Source organism: Aphanomyces invadans, assembly GCF_000520115.1.
Source record: "Aphanomyces invadans strain NJM9701 unplaced genomic scaffold supercont1.12, whole genome shotgun sequence".
NCBI classification, from domain to species: Eukaryota; Oomycota; class Saprolegniomycetes; order Saprolegniales; family Verrucalvaceae; genus Aphanomyces; species Aphanomyces invadans.
In genome coordinates this window covers 134,862-154,008 of record NW_008580157.1, presented here as the reverse complement: position 1 = coordinate 154,008, position 19,147 = coordinate 134,862, and the positions used below count along the sequence as shown (strand labels likewise).

The following is a 19,147-nucleotide window of genomic DNA, read 5'->3' as shown; positions in this document are numbered from 1 at the left end:
GCACGTTCGTCATTCATTCACAACTTTGGAGTAGAATATTTTGCAAGGTATTGTGTTTCAGGATCATTTGATTGCACGGTTCGAACCAGCGCGCGATGCAGATTCGATTGACGTATTCCAAGTCTATCATAGCATATTTTTTTCACATGAAGGAGTAAAAGTCCCCTCGATGACGCCCGCCACTGTCAGTGTTTTTCCGCGAACACGGCCTAAGGTTTTGTACCTCAAATTGAGGTTTTATTGTTGCTTAACCTATAACCCTACTTCCTTGAAAAAGTACCCCTGCGATCTTCCAGCTGGCAGTATAAACAGAAAATCAGCGAAATGTGCAGAACTTTACATTTACAAGTAGTATTAGTATGAATTGATGTTAATGTTAATTTATCATACCTCGAGAACGTACTTTGTCCACTTTTTAAATTGCCAGCATAAGTCCTTGTGTGGCGGCAGTCATGACTGTCGAAAAGGCGGTCGTTGCGAGGCCACAAGTTTGCGCTGGGCATTGAGGTATGCTTAAGCTAATTGAACCGAAGTTTCCCTCACAAAGCACCTTGGTGCATCGCTTGCAGTAAGTTTCGAGTGGAATGTCTCATGACCTGGAGTACTGACAAAATATTTGAGAAAAATACTCGAAAAACCAAATACTAGTACTAGTAGTATATGTTCCCTAGCTAGTAGTAGAATCACTACGACATGCCAAATCCGGATATGAGGTGACCAATTGAAGCGTTGCATTTTGGTGCGAAGGAAATGTGGGGGCAATTGGTCGGGCCGATCGGGACGTACGACCTTCGCTTGCCGCTGTGTCGCATCGGCCGCATCAGCGCCAAGGCTGATATCGTCATCCCCAAGCCATGGATCAGTGCGTTGGTGTGTTGTGCATGGGTTTATGCTTGAAGAGGTCACATTCGTGTGGTAGCAATGCACAATCGAACTGCGACGAACTGGCAACAACGACCCGACGGTGTGGCTCAAGGACATGAGTTCCAACGGCGTGTATGTGAATGGAGACATTGTTGGCAAGTCTATTGAGCGACAGATCTTCGACAACGATGAGATTTACTTCACCAAGCCGTCGTTGCACACGCCGAACGTCGAGCCGACGTTCTTCCGATTTCACTTTGCGTGCGCCAACCGCCCGTCGTTGCTGTAGTACTCACTCGTTACGATAGAAATCAACCCCACTCCATCAACGTAACTCCTGTGAAGGCAGGGAAGCGTTCGGTGCCAACTCCAGATTCGAAATCGTCGAGTGGCAGTGCGAAGAAGCTATGCGTTGCGTCGTCGTCATCGGCTCAGCGCGATGAACTGGTTGTTGGGACCGAGTCCATGCTAAAAGCTAACCAAGTTCGTCGTGAATTCCATCTAGCGTGAAGTGTATGCAACTGTTGTAGGAATTGCGTCAGCGTCTGTTCGAAGCCGGCAACCGCGAGATAGAACTGAAGGAGCAACTGCAGGAAATGCTGGCGAATGTGCAGCGCCGAGAGCATGAAATCGACGAGCTGCGAGAAGAAGTGACGAAGGCTCGAGCGAAATCGGTCGAGGAGGAGCACCTGCGGCTGGAACACGAAGCGCTGGAAGCCAAGTACAAGCAGGCTGAAGCCAAGTGCGTCGAGATTGACCTGGGTTGGCTCAAGGACAAAGAGCTGCTCAAACAGTGCCAAGAAGAACTCGCCTCGGCCCTTCGATCGACGCTCAGCCTGAACAACGTTGTCGACGTGCTCAAGAGCGAACTCGAGGATGCACTGTCAAAAACTACGGCTGCCACGCAAAAGGTACGATGGCCACCACCTCACAACCATTTTGCTCATGGTGGGGTGGGGGTAGGCACGACAGCTGGAGATCGACAACCAAAAATTGGGGCACCAGCTCGATTTGGTGCACCGGACGAGTGATCACGAACAGGAACACAATCGGTAGTGACGTCCATTGAAAACTTCTCAAGTTTTTGATGGGGTTGTCGCGCAGAGGAGCGAAGGAAGAGGTGCTCGTGATGAAAGCACGGTTTGCGTCAGCCAGGGAAGCCTTTCGTCATATGCAAGAGTGCATGGCGGCACTGGGCAACCAAATTGAAGTCGTTCATGATGCTCAAGTGGACGATGACGAGGCGGAAGAGACACAGTGCGTGCTGACAGAGCGGTTCTCGAGGGTTGACGACAGCGACGATGACAAGGAGAAGGAAGACGACGAGTGCACCCACGCCCAAGAAGTTGGCGGTAAACTCGCCGACACGACGATCGCAGAGACCACGACGCTGCATGTCGAGGACCAAGCGTCGCCCCCAGCCAGTAGCATGGGCAATGACACTTCCAGTCATCTTGTCGTCACCGAATCAAAGCAGCGGTGGCTCCAGCTCAAAAAGGACTCACCCGTTGCTTCCGTCGATGACTGCGGCCTATTTGACGAGTCCCAGGATGTGCGGCACCAGGCGTAATCTAAACGAATTACGTCCACGACGCTCGCCAGTCGCGCCCGTCTTGGGAGTTCGACCGAACGAAAACGATTTTATTGCGCTTTAAACTGCCTCCCAACGCATCGGATGAAGAGACCGCGGAAATGTGCGAAAATACAACACGTAAAATTGCCTTATATAGAAATGCACCAACAGTCGGCATATCAGCTAACGTTAACGATTGCCGACGCAACATACACCTTGGGAATATGGTTTACATATTCCATTGACGAGAAGAGGGACGGAGCTCTTGATCAAGGAAAAACCGCACTATGAAAGGCAATTATTCTATGGGTAAAAACGTGGAATTTGCGTGATTTCAACCCATGGCTAATTCATCAACTGGATTAACAGCCAATAAAAAAATTCCCATAAAAAAGGGCCGCTCGAAATGAGTCCATCGATAAAAGTCGGTGCCGCCTTGACCAATGGGCATGGCGACTTAACCAGACTGTCAGCCAGAGCTGTTGTACGCTACACGTTGACATGTATGCGTGGCATGTGGTTTATCTGCAACTTTTCATCGCCACTCTGATGAGATGGCCTCTTATGCCGTCTGACGTCTTTTTTAAGTATTACTTCGAAGTACTATCATTATAGTAATACTAGTACTCGGGAAGCGGAACTTTATCCGGAATGCATTTGGGACAACACAGGAACACATCCAACACGACGACGCCATGCTCCGCCAATCCTTGTTGCGGCCAAGTCAGTGGCGCGTCCGCCGTGCACAGCACTTTTCAAATGTGAGCATTGGCGGTGTCACTGCGCCGCAAGGCCAGGTGAAGGTATGCCACTGCGTGTTGGCAGCGACGATTTTAATCTTCGATGACAGGAGGCTCAACTTGTGCCCAAGGGCTTCGCCAACCGTAACGCTGATGGCGAACCGCACTTCACTCAAGTACGTCAACCCTACAGCGTCCACACCGCCGAGCAGCACTTTGTCGTGACAGCGTTTCTTTGTAGGAAACGCTTGAGCATCTGCGTTGGATGCTGCAGAAGGATCTCCTTGGCCAGGACATGTTTTTGATCGGGTACGTGGGCACAGTGCCCTATTATACTTGTAAACCGAAGACCACAGACCTCCCGGCCCCGCGCGACGTCGTTTAGCGCTTCAATTTTGCGAAATCATGCAGCGCGAGGTCGAATACGTTGCGATATCGCAAGATACAACGGAATCCGACTTGAAACAAGTACGCCAGCCCTGCGTCGCACGCACTCACCAATGGTCTGTAGCGCCGCGAGATTCTCGGTGGGTCGGCCATCTTTGCTGATCAAGCTCCCGTGCGTGCTGCCATCCACGGGCGCGTATTGATCTTGGACGGTACGCCCCCTAGTCGCATCCAGAACGATGACGACCGCGGACAGGTCTGGAAAAGGCCGAGCGAAATGTCCTGCCTACGCTCAACAACTTGCTCGAAAACCGGTAAGGCGACAAAAGTAGACCGTACGCAGTGGCACTCCGTTGTGGCGCAGGGAAATGGCATTGGACGATGGCCGGTTCCTCATGCAGGCGTCGAGGTTTGATGACCCAGTCGAAAAATCCAAAGGATAATTCCCACGGTAGCTATGATGCGTTGCTCGCAAAGGGGTATACTGCCGCTCAGCTGGAAGCTCGGAACCTGCTGCGTGTCGACCCTGCCTTCCGCGTGATAGCCCTCGGCGTACCCGTGCCTCCGTATCCAGGTCGGACACTGGACCCGCCGCTTCGATCGCGCTTCCAGGCCCGTCAAATCTCGCCCCTGTCTCCTGGCGCGCAGTTGGAGATTTGCTGTACGTGAGATGCATCTTCGCCATGAATGGATGGCTGACATGATATCAACGATGTGTGTGCAGCATCGATTCCAGACGGGGAAAAACTCGTGTCGCTCGTGGAAGCCATGCACGTGATCGAGAACAACCAGGACGGCACGATGGACCGAATGCCGCACTTGAATCCGTCGGTGGTCGAATATTGCGCCAAAATGGCCGAGACGTTCCCGAACACGACGGACGTTCCCGCGCTGCTCGGGCGACTCTTTCCGCTGCACTTGACGTCGTGGAAAGCCCACAGCGAGACGTTCGAGAAGGTCCTGCGCACGTTCTTCCCGTTCAAGGCTGTTCAAGCCAAGGCGGCCCCATTCGTATTGACCCGGTCGACGACGGATGGCGCGCAGACAACGTGGCTTCAGGTGGACAAGGGGAAAGTGGCCATTGCTTCCGGTGCGCTGCCGTTGCACGAGCACGTGGCTGGTTTTGTAGAGACGAGCGCGCACCACCGTGTTGTGTTGGATATGCTCAAGGTCTTGGAGCATGGATGGCTGCTCGCACGTTCGTCACGGACGGTGGTGGCATGTAGGATCATGCGCTCGGGTCGGACATGTGTGTACTCGGGCCAAAAGGAAGCGGCAAGTCGGCGCTGGCCCGCCTCTTTTGCGCCAAACTGGGCTACTCGACCGAGCTCTTTACCCTGTTCAAGGACATGACGGCGCGAGATTTGTTTCAGCGACGGGCAACCGATAACGATGGAAACACGACGTGGGAAGAGTCGCCGCTGGTACAATTGCATGCAGCATGGCTAGAGGCCGCGACTAGACAATTCCACGACGTAGCTCCATGCGGCGCGACACGGCCGCGTTGCAATACTCGACGGAGTCCATCGGCTGAGTAGCGACACGTTGAGCACGTTGCAGCGCTTCGTTCAAGATCGTGAGGTCGATTTGGTGGACGGAACCAAGTTTGCAGCGTCGGTGACGGATGTACATCGGGGGGTCGTGAAGGTCCATCCGTCGTTTCGGATCGTGGCGCTGGCCGAAGTCACGGCAGCGCACCCGTGGCTGACGTCCGAAACCCTGACGTTGTTTCCGTTCCATGCGGTCCCAACTTTGACAAGACGCGACGTCACCAAGGTGCTGGCGGACCTGTGCCCCACCCTACCCAAAGCCATCGCCGCGTACACACGCCAACCTCGCATGTTCTGGGCACGGCGAACTCACGGCCATCGCGCTCCGTAGAACTCTCGTCGACTTTTGGCACGAAGTGCAGCTCCACCCCGATGTGTCTCTGTCGCTGCGCCAACTCCTCCGCATGGCCCGACGCTTGGACGCGTTTCCAGGCACGGCATCTCGCGACCTTCGCCACTTGGTCGAAGACACGACCATGATGCACTTCCTCCCGAACGCAAGTGTCATGGAAGGGTTACTCGACAAGTGCAACATCAAGCAAGCCGCCCGACAAGACAAGCTCGAGGGTACGCGCGAGTCCACTTGGCGCGGCACTGAGTCGAACCGGCGTAGATATCCAATTCGTCGACACTCCCGACTCGCTGACGGTGGGCAATGTCGTGTACAACATCGTGAAATCGGACGCCCCTCGCGTCGAACTCATCCCGCAGCCGCGCTACTTTCCCATTCCCAAGCATGCCATCGTGATGCGCCAAATGCTGCAGGTTTGAAAGGCGACTTTTGTAGTCTCGATCGAGTAGAGATGACGTGTCGAGCCTAGGATATTGTATCGGGTCAGCCGCATTTACTTTTGATCGGAAACCAAGGCGTGGGGAAAAACAAAGTCGTCGACCGGCTGCTGCAGCTCATGCACCAAGAGCGAGAATATGTGCAGCTCCATCGCGACGTGCGTCGAGACGTTCCTTTCTGTCCTCGGCGTTTTGATGAGACGATAGACCACTGTGCAAACGCTGACGCTGGTGCCGTCGATGGAGAGCGGAAAGATCACGTGGGAAGACAGCCCGCTCGTTCGCGCTGTCAAGTTTGGGCGGACGCTGGTCGTGGACGAAGCCGACAAGGCACCGCTCGAGGTGGTATGTGTGCTCAAGGGGCTGATTGAGGACGGCGAAATGCTCTTGGTACGAGCACCACCCAGTTCCATGCTGACGGATGCGCAGGGCGACGGTCGGCGCATCGTGGACCCGACCGAAGTGCCAGTGGACAGCGCCAACGACAACGTCATCGTGATGCACCCTCGATTTCGCATGTGGGTGTTGGCCAACCGTCCCGGGTATCCGTTTCTCGGCAACAACTTTTTCAGCGAAGTCGGCGACATCTTTGCGACGCAGTACGACCGAGTTGCCTCTGCCGCATGTTGGTTGATATTCTGCTGTAGCGTCATCGACAACCCAGACCCAGCGTCCGAGCTCACGCTGCTGCAAGCGTATGCCCCGAGTGTGCCCCAAGACGTGCTCAAGCGCCTCTGTGCGGCGTTTTCCGAACTGCGTGGGATGGTCGAGGAAGGCACCATTGCGTACCCGTACTCGACGCGCGAGGCGGTCGCGGTCGCCAAGCACTTGGAAGCATTCCCCATGGACGGGGTATCGCAAACGCTGGAGAACGTGCTCGCGTTTGATGCATACGACCCGTCGCTGCGCCAGCGCCTAAGCGACGTGTTTGGCCGGTACGTACGACGCGTTCATGACACGATGTGTGACGATGTCGTAGCCATAAGTTGCATTAATACACACAACGTTGTAGTCATGGAGTTCCGCTGGTGTCGGCCACCACACGAGTGCTTCCGTCCATCGCGGTCGCCCCGGTCTCGCCGCTTCCGACGTTCTCGGTGACGGAAACGTGGACGTTGGGGCGATGCGGGCGGCACGAACCCGTGCGAGTGGATACGTCGACGTTGAAATCGCGACGGATTTATGTCGAACCGCCGACGTCGCGGACGTTCTCGGTCACTCCGTGCCGATTGAGCACGTTCTCGGAAGAGATGTCGTCCTGGCACGTGCCGTTGTGGGCCCAACAATCGGCCGTCGCGATGGCGGTCTTGCCTGACGGATCCATCCACGGTACGCCGTCCATCCTGATCGAGACAAAGGTCATCGTTGTACTAGTATTGACCAAACAGCCACTGGGAGTGCATTCGTTCTTTGGGGCAGAATCAAGCCAAAGGTTCGCCGACAAATGACGATGATCTCCCGACTGACGTATGCCGTAGGCTGCACTTGTACTCGGAGCTGGAAGGGTATGGCTACAGCAAGTCGGAAGCCCACTTGATGGGTTGGAGCAACTCGTTGGTGTTGCACGTCCCTGCGGCAGGTACGACGGCCTCAACGAGAATCGTTCTTGCAATGTCGTCGTGTGCAGATCTGCTCGTGGTCATGTCGGCAAAGCACAACGTGTTGGAGTCGAGGGCGCTTTGTCGTCTCAAGCCGAATCAAGACGGGGTGTTTCAGTGGAAGTCTGGTACGTCGACGCATCGAGTCGCGATCGTCACAGTCGATGATAGACACATCGTCGATCCAAGTCTTGTCAGGCTTGCTAGACGACCACGATTTGCTTGTTCGGTACATCCCGGGGCACAATGCCGTGCAAGCCATCGAGATGACGTCGATGAAAGCGCACACCATGTCGCTGCCTTTCCATGTCGAGCGCGTCCACTTGGTTTCAAACACGACGTGGCACGTACATGACACCCATGGCAACGTGCACATGCTTCACATCAAGTCGCCTCACGACGCCGACGTCGAGCGGATTCAGATTTCGTCCGTAGGCAAGGCGATTCCGACCTCCAAGGCTGTCCACTCGCACAGCAATCGGTTCACCCACCCCGAAGCATACGTGCAAGTGATACAAGCCGACGGTCGCAGTCGGAAGAGCGTCTTGACGTCGCCGCGGGCCGCCAAGTCGAACGTGATCCAGTCGCTGGGGTGGAACGACAAGTTGGCAAATGTAGTGGCGACGGACGTGCTGTTGGAAGTTGTCGACTTGAACAAGTCGGTGTTTCGACACATCCCAAAGCCCCACGACGCATCGGCCGTGACCGCTTTGGCCGTGCTTCCATCGACCGAGAACGTGCTGAGTTTGCAGCGAAACGGGCAACTTCGTGTGTGGCAAGTGGATGATGCCGCACTTCACGCCGATCTCGAGACGTGGAAAGCCATGTTTAGCTACCATTCGATGCAAGGTGCGCGAGCAACGTCCTTGAATGTTTTTCGAGCTCTCGTAGGTGTCCGAGACATGCTCGAGTTGAAATACCTGCCACACGGCACGTCTGTTCCCAAGACCGACTCGTCGCTGCCGAAGCACGGCAAAGAAGACCCGGACAACACTCCCCACGTCGGATTGTCGGCCAAACGAGTACATTTAGTCACGTGGAAGTCGTAGGTCGGTGGGAATACGTGGGCTGGCGGAACTGGTGGCTCCGACACGGCGGGCCTGGGTGGTCGAGGCGGACCGTATCGGTTGGACAAGGGCCACCGCGTCCATCAGATTTCCCAGGAGAAAAAGGACCAAGTGACCAAAGAAGCGCGGGAAAAGGCAAAGGCCATGGCCGACGCCGCGCTGGCGGAGCAACTTCGACGAATCGACATGACCAACCACGAGTTTGCCACGTACCAAACGGTTCGTCACGCCTAGCACGTGGTCGGTTGTTGATGTGTTGAAATGGCAGTACTTTGATCGCGTCGGTGCGGAGACGTCCCAGCTGCGACATATTCTAAAGAACGTCGAGCAGCAGTCAGACGAGCGCGGGTGGCTCAAGCATCAGTCGAGCGGCGAGTGGGACGACTCGAAGCTCGTGGACGGCCTGAGTGGCGAGCGCAACGTGTTCAAGAAGCGCGGGAAGGACCCATTTGCACTCCAGATCCAAACGCAGCCCAAGAAACTCGTCTTTGTCATGGACCTGTCGGGGAGCATGTACCGCTTCAATTCTCAAGACATATCCTTTTTCACATGCATCTTGCCGCGCTCCATCGACGTTCGCACGGTTCCTTGACCGGTCTAGAGTACGGGCGTTTGGAGCGCATGCTGGAGACGTCGTTGATGTTAATGGAGAGCCTTGCAGAGTTCGAGACCAAATTCGACTACGCCATCATGGGCCACAGCGGAGACTCTCCTGCGATTCCGTTTGTGTCGTTCGGCAGTCCGCCCAAGACCAAGAAAGATCGCCTCAAGGCAAACATAGCCACTGTTGGTGGGATGCTACTACCCTGACAACTATACCTTTGCACGTAGATTTTGGAAAAAATGGTCGCGCACTCGCAGTACTGCAGCAGTGGCGACCATACTGTCGAAGCGATTGCCGACAGCATCAAGCATGCCAAGGCCGCTGCCGGCGACGACGAGTCGTTCGTGTTTGTGTTGTCCGATGCGAATTTGAATCGATATGGCATCACGCCGCAAGAAATGTCGCGAGCGTTGATGAAGGATTCGTCCGTGTCGGCGCATGCTATCTTCATTGCGTCGCTGGCAGACGAAGCGACTCGGATCCTCAAGCATTTGCCCCAAGGAAACGGCCACGTCTGCCTCAACACGACCGACTTGCCTCACGTGTTCCAACGGATCTTTAAATCGAATGTTACAAAGGAGTAGATGGAACGGCATCCCACCACCCACTTGTCCCTCACACCGATGCGTGTTTCGGTTCGTCCGTCGACACCTTACGAAAGCGGTTGACGAGCACTGTGGCGTTGACGGCTGCTTTAAACTTGTTCCTGGACGTGTTGAGCATGGGCAGCTTCTCTTGGACGCTCGACAGTTGGTAGATGGACACCTGCGCCATGCAACGTGAGACTTCCTCCTCCGACGACGCGACAAAGCACGCACATTTTCGTCGACAATCCAAGGATCTTTAAGGAGTTGCTTGGCGGTGGGCCGCTTGGCTGGGTCGACCGTCAACGCCAATTTAAGAAACTCCTTGGCGTCGTCTGAGATTTCGTCCCAGTCAGGCGAGTAAAAGTAGAACTGGCCATGGCAAATGTTGTCGAATAACACGTTCTGGTTCTCGTCGTGGAACGGGGTGTACCCGCCCAAGAGAACATACGTGATAACGCCAATGCTCCAAATATCGACGGGGGTGCCGTACGTCTGACTGGCATCCGACCGAGAAATGATTTCTGGCGCAACATATCTAGAGCGTGCATGCTGTTGTCAATTGGATGGTAAATCCAAGCAAAGGCATACTCGGGAGACCCGCAAGTGGTCGTCAGACCATTCAGCGCTTCTTTGGCAAACCCAAAGTCCGCGATCTTGATGGAAGCGTTGTCTGTCTTGTTAATCATCAAGATGTTCTCGGGCTACCAAACAATGTAGTCATGGAAGGAGCGATGCAGCAGAACACAGACCTTTAAATCGCGATGAACGACGCCATGATCGTGACAGTAGTCAATGGCAGTGAGCAAAACCTTGACGAGGTCCCGCGCCTCCTTTTCAGTGTAGTAGGACTGCGACAAGGCGACGACGTGAGGACGAAGAGTGTCGTGAAACGAATCACCGCACCAATTGAGATATTCGATCAAATAGTTCGCCACCTTCGCACAAGTCTGTTACAATGTAATAGTACTTGGGTTCCGAGAAGAAGTCGACCAAATTCAACACGTTAGGGTGGTTGAGGCGGCCCAAGATGGCGACTTCGGTCTGAATATCCCGTTCGTCCTGTTCCGACAGTCCTTCCTTCTTGAAGACCTTGACAGCATACGACTCACCCGTCTCTTTGTTGCGGGCCTTCTTCACGATAGCGTAACTTCCCTCTCCCAACGTCCCACCAAGAACATACTTGTCGCGAAAGCATGGGAGTGCCGCCGTCGCTGTTACGTGGACAGGCGCCACGACAGGTACGTAGGGGGTGGACTGCTTGGCGCTCATGTCATGTAAAATGGACTCATCATCCTTTGCCGCTTGGGGGCCTGGGCATAGAGAGAAGCTGCATCCCATGCCGATCGCGCTGCCAAGCCGACGACAGGAAGGTGCGAATTGCAAACAACGACGCGTGCTGACTTTATCCGAACAAAATCCGGTTATCACTATCGCACCACGCGCGCGGCACGTTCCCCACCGCCAGCGATCGTTGTAGCCACGATCAGCACGAGACAATCGAGATTCGGCTCGGCTTCTCGTCTATTGATGGAGTGATCGGCGGTCGGGGCAATAGGCCATTTCAGAGTTGGGGGCGCAGGTGTGTCGGGAAGCTACATCGCGCGGCTTGGTCTACACACGGCCGTTGGGTTTGGGTTGTTGGAAGGCGACTGGCACCAGTGTTGACGAACAAAACGCTTCTGTGGTGTCGAGAAGGTCGTCAAAGCAGCTTGCACCCCCTGAGCCTTGCAGTGGTCCTTCGTGTCTTGGTACGTTGAAGCGGTCGGCCGAAGCTGTACGTACAAAGTGTCCTTTTGGCTAAGCTTGATGATATTGCGATGGAAGCAAGGGCGACGAGATACGAGATCAGAGATCACGAATTTTGCCACAGTAGTGATAGAGCAGGATGGTGGCGTTTCTCGGTTCAAAATGCCTCGTTCGTGGCCATAAAGTTCCATGCACACCGAGAGCCACCTTTGACCGCTTGATGTGAATGTTGAGAGCTAAGCCTTGACCCAACACTGGCACGAGCGCCGTGGCCACGTATCCGAGTCGACGGAATGCCCCGGAAAGTATTCAATTTAGGCAGAATGCAGTGACATGCCGGTGCAGCATCGAGGAGCAGGATCTAATGGAACAAGGCTTCAGGTAGTAGAAGAGCATGCGTGCGCAGTCTTCTCATTCACCGGCGTCGCCGTGGGTCTTGACCAAATTGTGACCAAGGAATTCCATATTTTTACAAGTGCCACAGTATCGATTGAAATCGGGCTACACTCGGTTGTCCACTGCTAGAGACGATCCACGACTTCGTGCTCGCCCCATGAGCGACGCTGTTGCCTGGACTGTTTTGACGGCAGCCTTGAACTTTCGACGGGCGTTGAATCGCTTGAGTTCCTGCACGACCGTCTTCAATGGTACGGTCGACACAGTGCCTGTGATCCAAGGGTGCTGCAGCAGTTCGTCGGCTGTTGCGCGCTTGGCAGGGCTTATCACGAGCATGCTCGACACGAACGCCTTGGCCAACTCACTGACGTCGTCCCAGTGCGGCGAATCGAACTCGAAGGTGCCGTGCTGAATGTTGGCAAACAGCTCGGCGTCTGTAGCCCCTTGGAACGGAGGGTACCCGCAGAGCAAGATGTACGCGATGACACCTGCGCTCCAAATGTCGACGGCGCGACCGTATTTCGGCTGGGCCAGGATTTCAGGCGCAACGTACGACGGAGACCCGCACTTTTCAGTCATCTCCCCATTCACATCTTTCTTGGCAAACCCAAAATCAGCAATTTTGATGGACGTGTCGTCCGAGACGCTCTTGAGGAGAATGTTCTCGGGCTACATCTGCAATGAGAAAGGAGAAAGGGGCACAGAACGAATAATTTACCTTGAGGTCGCGATGCACGATGTTGAGACTGTGCATATACTGGATGGCGGTGAGGAGGACCTTGATGAGGTCGCGCGCTTCCTTTTCGCTGTAGAATTCCTTTTCGATGATGCGGTCAAAGAGCTCGCCGCCTTCCAAGAGGTCCGTGACAATATAGTAGTGAGCAGGCTCGTGGAAAAAACCGTGGAGTTGGAGAATGTGATCGTGCTTTAAGTCTTGCAAAAGCTGAACTTCTTCAAACATATCTTTGACTTCAGAGTCTCGCATCCGCGCCTTGACAAAGACTTTTACGGCCACTCGTTGCCGTGTGCGGCGGTGGGTCGCGACGTACACCTTGGCCGATGCTCCTTCGCCAAGGATTGAGTCTTTCTCCAGCGAGTATACTTCATCGAAGCGTTGCGTTGACAATACGGACATTTGTTCTTGGACTTCTGGGGACTGCAACTCGGCCTGTGGAGACTCTGGTGGAGTCGAGAGACCTTCGCCTTCTTGCCCTGCAGGAGGCTGCTGCGATGCACTCGCTTCCTCTTCGCCTTCTCCGTGACGCCCAAAGCTTGGACACAACCCCTTCGATCGACCGCAGCCCATGGCGTCCTCGGTTGTAGTGCAGGCGGGTCGAAATTCGCAATGGACATCCTACCGTAGGGCAGAAGGGGCGACGACGTACGACCGTGGAAAGAACGATCTGCGCTATATAATGCATACTAAAGGTTGTGTCAATCTAGAACGTTGCGACCTGCAGGCCAAATTTTAAGTTGAAATTTGTATAGAATAGACTCAAGTTTGGAGTCTCTCCCGATGGCCTTTCCTGAATCTCCAACGAGTTAATTGACTGGTCACATCTTATTGGCTAATTTAGCACATCAGCTGTGCCATGATTGGATCATCTGAATTGTTCTCACCAATCAGATATTAGATACAACCCCCCAACAAAACATCGCAACGAGCCATCGGGCAGCTGGCGATGGGATGCTGCGGGAGTCGCCTCGTCACCGCATCCGACGAGATCGAGACTGATGATATTGTCGTCGCTGAGGACGGTCAAGTCCATGCAGAAAACGCAGACACTGCGGTGAAACTCTCCATTGATGTGAACCCATCGACCAACGAGGTGTCGATTGTTGGCGCGTCGAAGGACTTTCACCTCAAGTACACGTTGGGCGACGTAATTGGGAAGGGTGGGTACTCCATAGTTCACAAGGCTGTACTCAAAGCTACTGGCGTCGAGTACGCTGTCAAATGCATCCAGCGAGATAAACTTGACAGCGAGGACCTGGCTCGGATGGCTGCAGAAGTCAACGTCCTGGCACAGGTACCATTGGCGTCTCGACGAGGACTCACGTACGTCTTGCGCAGCTCAAACACCCCAACATTATTCAGCTCTTCGACTTCTTCGAGGAGGAGCACTTTTATTACATTGTGACGGAGTACATGGAAGGTGGCGAATTGTTTCAGCGTCTTATCGAAAAGGTATGATCGTGATGAATCTGGTTCATGCAACGTGTCTGCGTCGTAGACGTACTACACGCAGCAAGACGCAAAGAACGTCGTGCGAACGCTTCTCGAGACCATCAAGTTCTGCCACGACAAAGGCATTGCCCACCGCGACTTGAAGGTATGCACGACAAGTGTCGCAAACGGGCCACCAAACGACCTTGTAGCCTGAAAATATCCTCCTCACCAGCATCTACGACGACGCGTCCGTAAAACTGGGCGACTTTGGGCTCGCTACATTGCATCACAACACGAGCAGCATGGTCACGCGCTGTGGCAGTCCCTTGTAATGACAAACCCTCGCCCCATCAACGACTGAATCCAGCGGACGCTGTAGGTACTTGGCACCGGAGATACTCAAGATTGGGACACCGTACGGCAAAGAATGCGATATCTGGAGCATCGGCGTCATTACGTTCATGTTGCTCTCGGGGTGCCCACCGTTTTATGACGAGAACGTGGCGGTCCTGTACGACAAAATCAAAGCCGGGTCGTACCAATATGATCCGTACTACTGGAAGCACGTGTCGAACGAAGCCAAGCACTTGATATCGCTCATGCTCCAAGTGGATCCGTCCAAGCGGTACGAACGTGTAGTCGTTGCACGTTCCTCACGACCAATGCAGAGCGACGGCGGACCAACTACTCAAGCACGAGTGGCTGCGAGACGAAAACGATGTACAAAACTTTTTTTTTCGACGATGACTCATGCAAATTGCTTTAGCAGGACGACCCGACGTCCCTCACGCTATCGCATGCATTAGCAAACCTGAGGACGTTCCATGCTCGAAACACACTGAAGCGGGCTATCAACACGGTACGAACTACGACTGCTTGGGGCGCTCAACGAGTCATGCAAGGTTCAACTGGCAGTGGCTCTGCACAAGCGACCGAGCACACCACAAAGTTTGCCCGCGCGCCACGAGGAATCGACCGATGCCAAGACAACAAGCGTTGTGGACGACGAGTGGGAAGTCGATTCGGATCTGTCGTCGCCAGCGGCGTCCATCTCGTCCAGTGTGTTTGAATCGTATCATTTTACGCGAGATGCCATCGATCCGAGGGATGGGTGGTCGTCCGAGTTCACAGCCGTGAGCGCTGACATCAGCAACGAAGATGAATGGTTGTAATTATCGAGAGACTGGGGATCGTATTCGGTCAAGACTTGCCGTACTTTTGTCAGGCTGCAACAATGTCGCTCACGACCCGTTCTTCCGACTTTTGCAGCGTCAACGATGCTTTGACCTAGATGCAAATTTGAGTGAGTCAATGTCAGGTGCCGTATACAGTCTACCAAGGCCATGACTGCCTTGAGCTTCTTTCGCGCGTTGAATGCGGTCAAGTTGTCCACGGTGCTGGTCAGGGAAACACAAGGACCCTGTACATGACATGGTTTTAGTTCGGAAGCCCAAGAGGACAGTGGATTACCTCGTGTATATCCGTGATCCAGGCGTGTTGGAGGAGGTCGGTGACCGTTGGTCTAGCACTGTGTGAAATGCCTTGTGGGTGAGTCAATCCACTCACTGCACCTGGTGTTTGCATTTACAGCTAGTGCTTGGGAAATAAAGGCTTTGGCAGGTTTCGAAATGTAGTCCCAATACGGCGATTCGAATTCAAACTTGCCTCGCTTGATGTTCTTGAACAACGCGAAGCGATTGTGGCCTTGAAAGGGCAAATAGCCACACAAAAGCACGTAGGCGATCACACCGATGCTCCATACGTCGGCAGGTTTGTTGTAAAATCTTTTCTCGCCATCGTTCACACCACAGAGTAGCGAGATGACCTCGGGAGCCGCGTAGCTACAGGACGGCGTTTAGAACGACTCGACATCGCATGGACGTACTCGATGGAGGCGGTCAATTCTTGGTAGGTTTGACCGAAATTCGCCAGCTTGATCGGCGAGTCGTCTTGTGGGCTTTCGAGCCAAATGTTTTCAGCCTTGTTGGCCGGTATTGTAAGAAGTCAAGGACGTCATGAAGCGGTCGTACCTTGAGATTCGAGTGCGGAACTCCCATACGGTGGCAGTAATCCACGACATGCAGCAAATCCGTGATCAACTGTACGGCCTCGACTTCGTTGTATCCATCCTGTACATCGCGACGTTGCCAAGGAGCTGCAGGCAACCTCACGTACCTTCTGTACGATACGGTCAAACAATTCACCGCCAGTAACGCGATCCTCCACGACGTACACCGCGTCGCTGTCGTTGAAGATGTCGTGGATGCGAACAACGTGCGGGTGTTTCAGTGTCTTTACTTTTGCTGCGTGGGCTAGGAAGCATCGGACTCGTTCTCGGCTCAACTTTGCCTTGGCGTGTCGCGCCATGCGATAAAGTTCACCAGATTCGTTGCAAACACAGGTTGTTGTGTTCAATGCTGTGTACTTGGATGCAAACGTTGTCGACATTTTGAACGATACGGCAGCTTTGACAGACAGTGCAGCAGTCTTGAATTTTCGAATGGCGCTTGACCTGGAGACAGCATCACCCACGGGTGGAGAGGTCACCTGATTGGAATAGTCAGAATAAAGGCTTCAAGTCGGCACTTACGTCAAGTATCCAGGGATGCAGGAGTAAATCAAATGCGCTGCTCCTGACGTGTGTTGCTGTCAAGCCAATGTTGATCATGAATGACTGGAAGTACCGTTTCTGGGGATCGGTGACGAGCATTTTTGAAATGATATCCTGAGCCGCACTCGAAATTCCTTCCCAATATGGCTCGTCGAATTCAAAGCGGCCAATCTTGATCGCTCGATACAAATCATCCTGGCTGTTGCCATGGAATGGCAGATATCCGCCGAGAAGTACAAACAACAGCACGCCCAAACTCCAAATGTCCACTTGGATGCCATAAGGGCAAGGACCGTCGATGTTCTCGAGGATTTCCGGTGCGATGTAACTAGAGAGGATTACATCTGTCCCATCCAAACGTCACGTGATCTTACTCGTGGGAGCCACACACAACGGTTAAATCGGTGTCGATTCGCGCCGCCATTCCAAAGTTCGACAGTTTGACAGCATTCAACGTGTCTGCAATCATGATGCTCTCCAGCTACGACGAGTTGAAACAAAAACACGAAATAGAATATCGTTCAGTACCTTGATGTTGCGGTGGACGATTCCCAGTCTGTGGCAATGCGCCACCGCCTTCAACAGGCACGTCATCATGTGTCGTGCCTCGCGCTCGTCTGAACAGCCCTGTTCCCTAATTAGCCGGTTGGTCTCCATGCATGTACGTACTTTGTCGACGACGTGGTCGAAGAGGTCCTTGGTCCCGTCTACCGCATCCATGACAAGACAATATTCGTCACTGTCTGTGTAGAAATCATGCACGTGGACAATGTGGTCGTGGTGTCCCATGTGCCTCAGCACGTCAATCATCGTGTTCAGCTCGATCTCGTCGTCGAATTCCATCAATGCCTTCGAGTAAAACGTCATCTCGACGTCCTTTCCAGACGGTTTGAATGTGCCTCTCCTGGTGATGGAAAATTTCCCTTCCGACAAGACTTCTTTGTGGATGTCATAGTCGAGCAGGAACGTGTCGATCGTCAGCTGCTCCTTTCGCGTGACTTCTACCGTTTTTTTCTCGCTCACAGATATGGATGGCGGCGAGGTCCTTGGAGCGCAAAAGTGCGTCTTTAACGCCACTGCTGCTTGAACCTGCAGTCATGTGAGGTGAACGTAATGAATAGTGCCGCGACATACCGTCATTGCGGCTGCTTTGAACTTGCGAAGTGCATGCACTCCTTTGGACTCTGTCGAAGCGCTCGCAAGGTCCTACCACGATCGTTTGTGACCTTTATAGCCAACGAAAACGACACCTGGAGCGGATTTATCCATGGATGTAGCAAGAGGAGGTCGATTGTAGCTCTGGTGTTCCGGTGAATGTAGGTATTCATACGGAGCTCACCTTTGGGTCGGATCTACAATCAGCATCTCCGACACGAAGTTCTTTGCATCGAGTGATATGCTTGTCCATGTCCCCGATGAGACATCAACCTTTCCAGTCTGTATAGCCTTGAACAAGTCGACTTGAGTGCTTCCTGCAAATGGAAACGTTCCGCTGAGAAGGACGTACGCCATCACCCCGAGCGACCAAACGTCAACTTCTTTTCCGTAGAGGTGCTTTCCATGCAAGTTAGCCAAAACTTCTGGAGCCATGTAGCTGGTCCATATTAATCCCGATTCTTTGATCGTCAACTGACACGTACTCTGGTGAACCGCAAACTGTGGTCATCTCGGCATCGATGGAGGAGCACAAACTAAAGTTGGACAGCATCAACGATGCCGGATCTTCTGAAGGCATTCGCACGCTCTCTGGCTGCAAGGAAAATCAGTTTATCGTTCATGGAAGGTATTCTACTCCTTACTTTGAGGTTGCGATGTACCATTCCCAATGCATGGCATGCACCAACGGTTTCCAGAAGCACTTTCATCAACGCCTTCGCTTCCGTTTCCGAAAACCGTCCCTGGGGGAGATGGTTCATCGACACGCAATAGAATGCAACATACCTTCTTGACAAGAACGTCAAACAGGTCGTTGCCTTCTTCCAGGTCGCACACAACGTAGCACAAGCCATCTTCAACGTTTACGTCGTGAACGTTCACAACATTCGGGTGCTTGTTTGGAAGCAACGTGTTCAACTCCACCCGCAATGACGCATGGCGGTGGAGGCCCATCACGGCTGTGTCAAAGATCTTCATTGCAAACCGTCGGGAGGTGGATTTGTGCAGCACTCGACACACGATCACAGCGGCCTCCTTCGATATAATATCCTCAACAACATACTCGTCCATGACGTAACCTGACGATTGTGCTAAGCGCAAGAATGACGGACGAGGCCGCGCTGCCTTGTGGATTCGAGTGATTCGAAAAAAGGGACGATCAGGGCAACTTCAAATGCACCATGAGTTGAGTTAAATTGCAAAACAGGTTTTTCACATTAAACGTTATTTGACCCAACAGATTATACATACTACTAGTATGTACTACCGCCAACTGTTCTTCATCACAGTTGAATCGATGAATAATTCGA

General features: G+C 53.4%; 6 protein-coding genes across 11 annotated transcripts; 3 read left to right on the top strand and 3 right to left on the bottom strand.

The window, feature by feature from the left end:
* Positions 1-732: 732 nt before the first annotated feature.
* On the top strand, positions 733-2,611 carry H310_06567 (hypothetical protein). The gene is made up of 6 exons (XM_008871685.1): positions 733-870; positions 920-1,125; positions 1,173-1,347; positions 1,395-1,775; positions 1,828-1,916; positions 1,969-2,611. Exons 1-6 carry the CDS (start codon positions 751-753, stop codon positions 2,432-2,434), a joined length of 1,437 nt encoding a protein of 478 aa, XP_008869907.1. The 5' UTR covers positions 733-750; the 3' UTR covers positions 2,435-2,611.
* A 486-nt stretch (positions 2,612-3,097) lies between these two features.
* H310_06566 (hypothetical protein) lies at positions 3,098-9,790 on the top strand. Of its 5 annotated transcripts, XM_008871681.1 has the most exons (27): positions 3,104-3,240; positions 3,288-3,353; positions 3,419-3,486; positions 3,534-3,645; positions 3,689-3,776; positions 3,821-3,878; positions 3,929-3,973; positions 4,020-4,225; positions 4,289-4,734; positions 4,791-4,988; positions 5,044-5,384; positions 5,446-5,681; positions 5,728-5,879; positions 5,936-6,061; positions 6,111-6,293; positions 6,333-6,502; positions 6,551-6,838; positions 6,916-7,232; positions 7,278-7,335; positions 7,382-7,482; positions 7,531-7,629; positions 7,673-8,350; positions 8,393-8,502; positions 8,551-8,787; positions 8,837-9,103; positions 9,175-9,339; positions 9,400-9,790. In XM_008871681.1, the coding sequence occupies exons 1-27, from the start codon at positions 3,133-3,135 to the stop codon at positions 9,754-9,756; spliced, it is 5,280 nt and encodes a 1,759-aa protein (XP_008869903.1). In that variant the 5' UTR covers positions 3,104-3,132; the 3' UTR covers positions 9,757-9,790. The 5 variants fall into 5 exon arrangements, with proteins under 5 accessions (XP_008869904.1, XP_008869903.1, XP_008869906.1 ...); XM_008871682.1 differs by having other exon boundaries at positions 3,098-3,240; positions 9,175-9,790; XM_008871684.1 differs by having other exon boundaries at positions 8,837-9,339.
* On the bottom strand, positions 9,673-11,133 carry H310_06565 (CAMK/CAMK1 protein kinase). The gene is made up of 5 exons (XM_008871679.1): positions 10,663-11,133; positions 10,509-10,607; positions 10,348-10,460; positions 9,991-10,294; positions 9,673-9,937 (listed from the first exon to the last, which is right to left on the bottom strand). The coding sequence occupies exons 1-5, from the start codon at positions 11,095-11,097 to the stop codon at positions 9,788-9,790; spliced, it is 1,101 nt and encodes a 366-aa protein (XP_008869901.1). The 5' UTR covers positions 11,098-11,133; the 3' UTR covers positions 9,673-9,787.
* An 817-nt stretch (positions 11,134-11,950) lies between these two features.
* H310_06564 (CAMK/CAMK1 protein kinase) lies at positions 11,951-13,237 on the bottom strand. The gene is made up of 2 exons (XM_008871678.1): positions 12,620-13,237; positions 11,951-12,570 (listed from the first exon to the last, which is right to left on the bottom strand). Exons 1-2 carry the CDS (start codon positions 13,205-13,207, stop codon positions 12,007-12,009), a joined length of 1,152 nt encoding a protein of 383 aa, XP_008869900.1. The 5' UTR covers positions 13,208-13,237; the 3' UTR covers positions 11,951-12,006.
* A 319-nt stretch (positions 13,238-13,556) lies between these two features.
* Positions 13,557-15,413, top strand: H310_06563. 2 transcript variants are annotated; one of them, XM_008871677.1, is made up of 8 exons: positions 13,557-13,931; positions 13,976-14,089; positions 14,136-14,234; positions 14,281-14,399; positions 14,451-14,696; positions 14,740-14,791; positions 14,841-14,930; positions 14,987-15,413. In XM_008871677.1, the coding sequence occupies exons 1-8, from the start codon at positions 13,584-13,586 to the stop codon at positions 15,206-15,208; spliced, it is 1,290 nt and encodes a 429-aa protein (XP_008869899.1). In that variant the 5' UTR covers positions 13,557-13,583; the 3' UTR covers positions 15,209-15,413. The 2 variants fall into 2 exon arrangements, with proteins under 2 accessions (XP_008869899.1, XP_008869898.1); XM_008871676.1 differs by having other exon boundaries at positions 14,974-15,413.
* Positions 15,218-19,000, bottom strand: H310_06562 (CAMK protein kinase). The gene is made up of 18 exons (XM_008871675.1): positions 18,624-19,000; positions 18,482-18,580; positions 18,323-18,432; positions 18,022-18,276; positions 17,933-17,981; positions 17,817-17,888; positions 17,352-17,771; positions 17,211-17,309; positions 17,057-17,163; positions 16,756-17,010; positions 16,662-16,704; positions 16,247-16,618; positions 16,102-16,200; positions 15,957-16,051; positions 15,643-15,912; positions 15,542-15,593; positions 15,408-15,491; positions 15,218-15,358 (listed from the first exon to the last, which is right to left on the bottom strand). The coding sequence occupies exons 1-18, from the start codon at positions 18,906-18,908 to the stop codon at positions 15,293-15,295; spliced, it is 2,832 nt and encodes a 943-aa protein (XP_008869897.1). The 5' UTR covers positions 18,909-19,000; the 3' UTR covers positions 15,218-15,292.
* Positions 19,001-19,147: the final 147 nt, after the last annotated feature.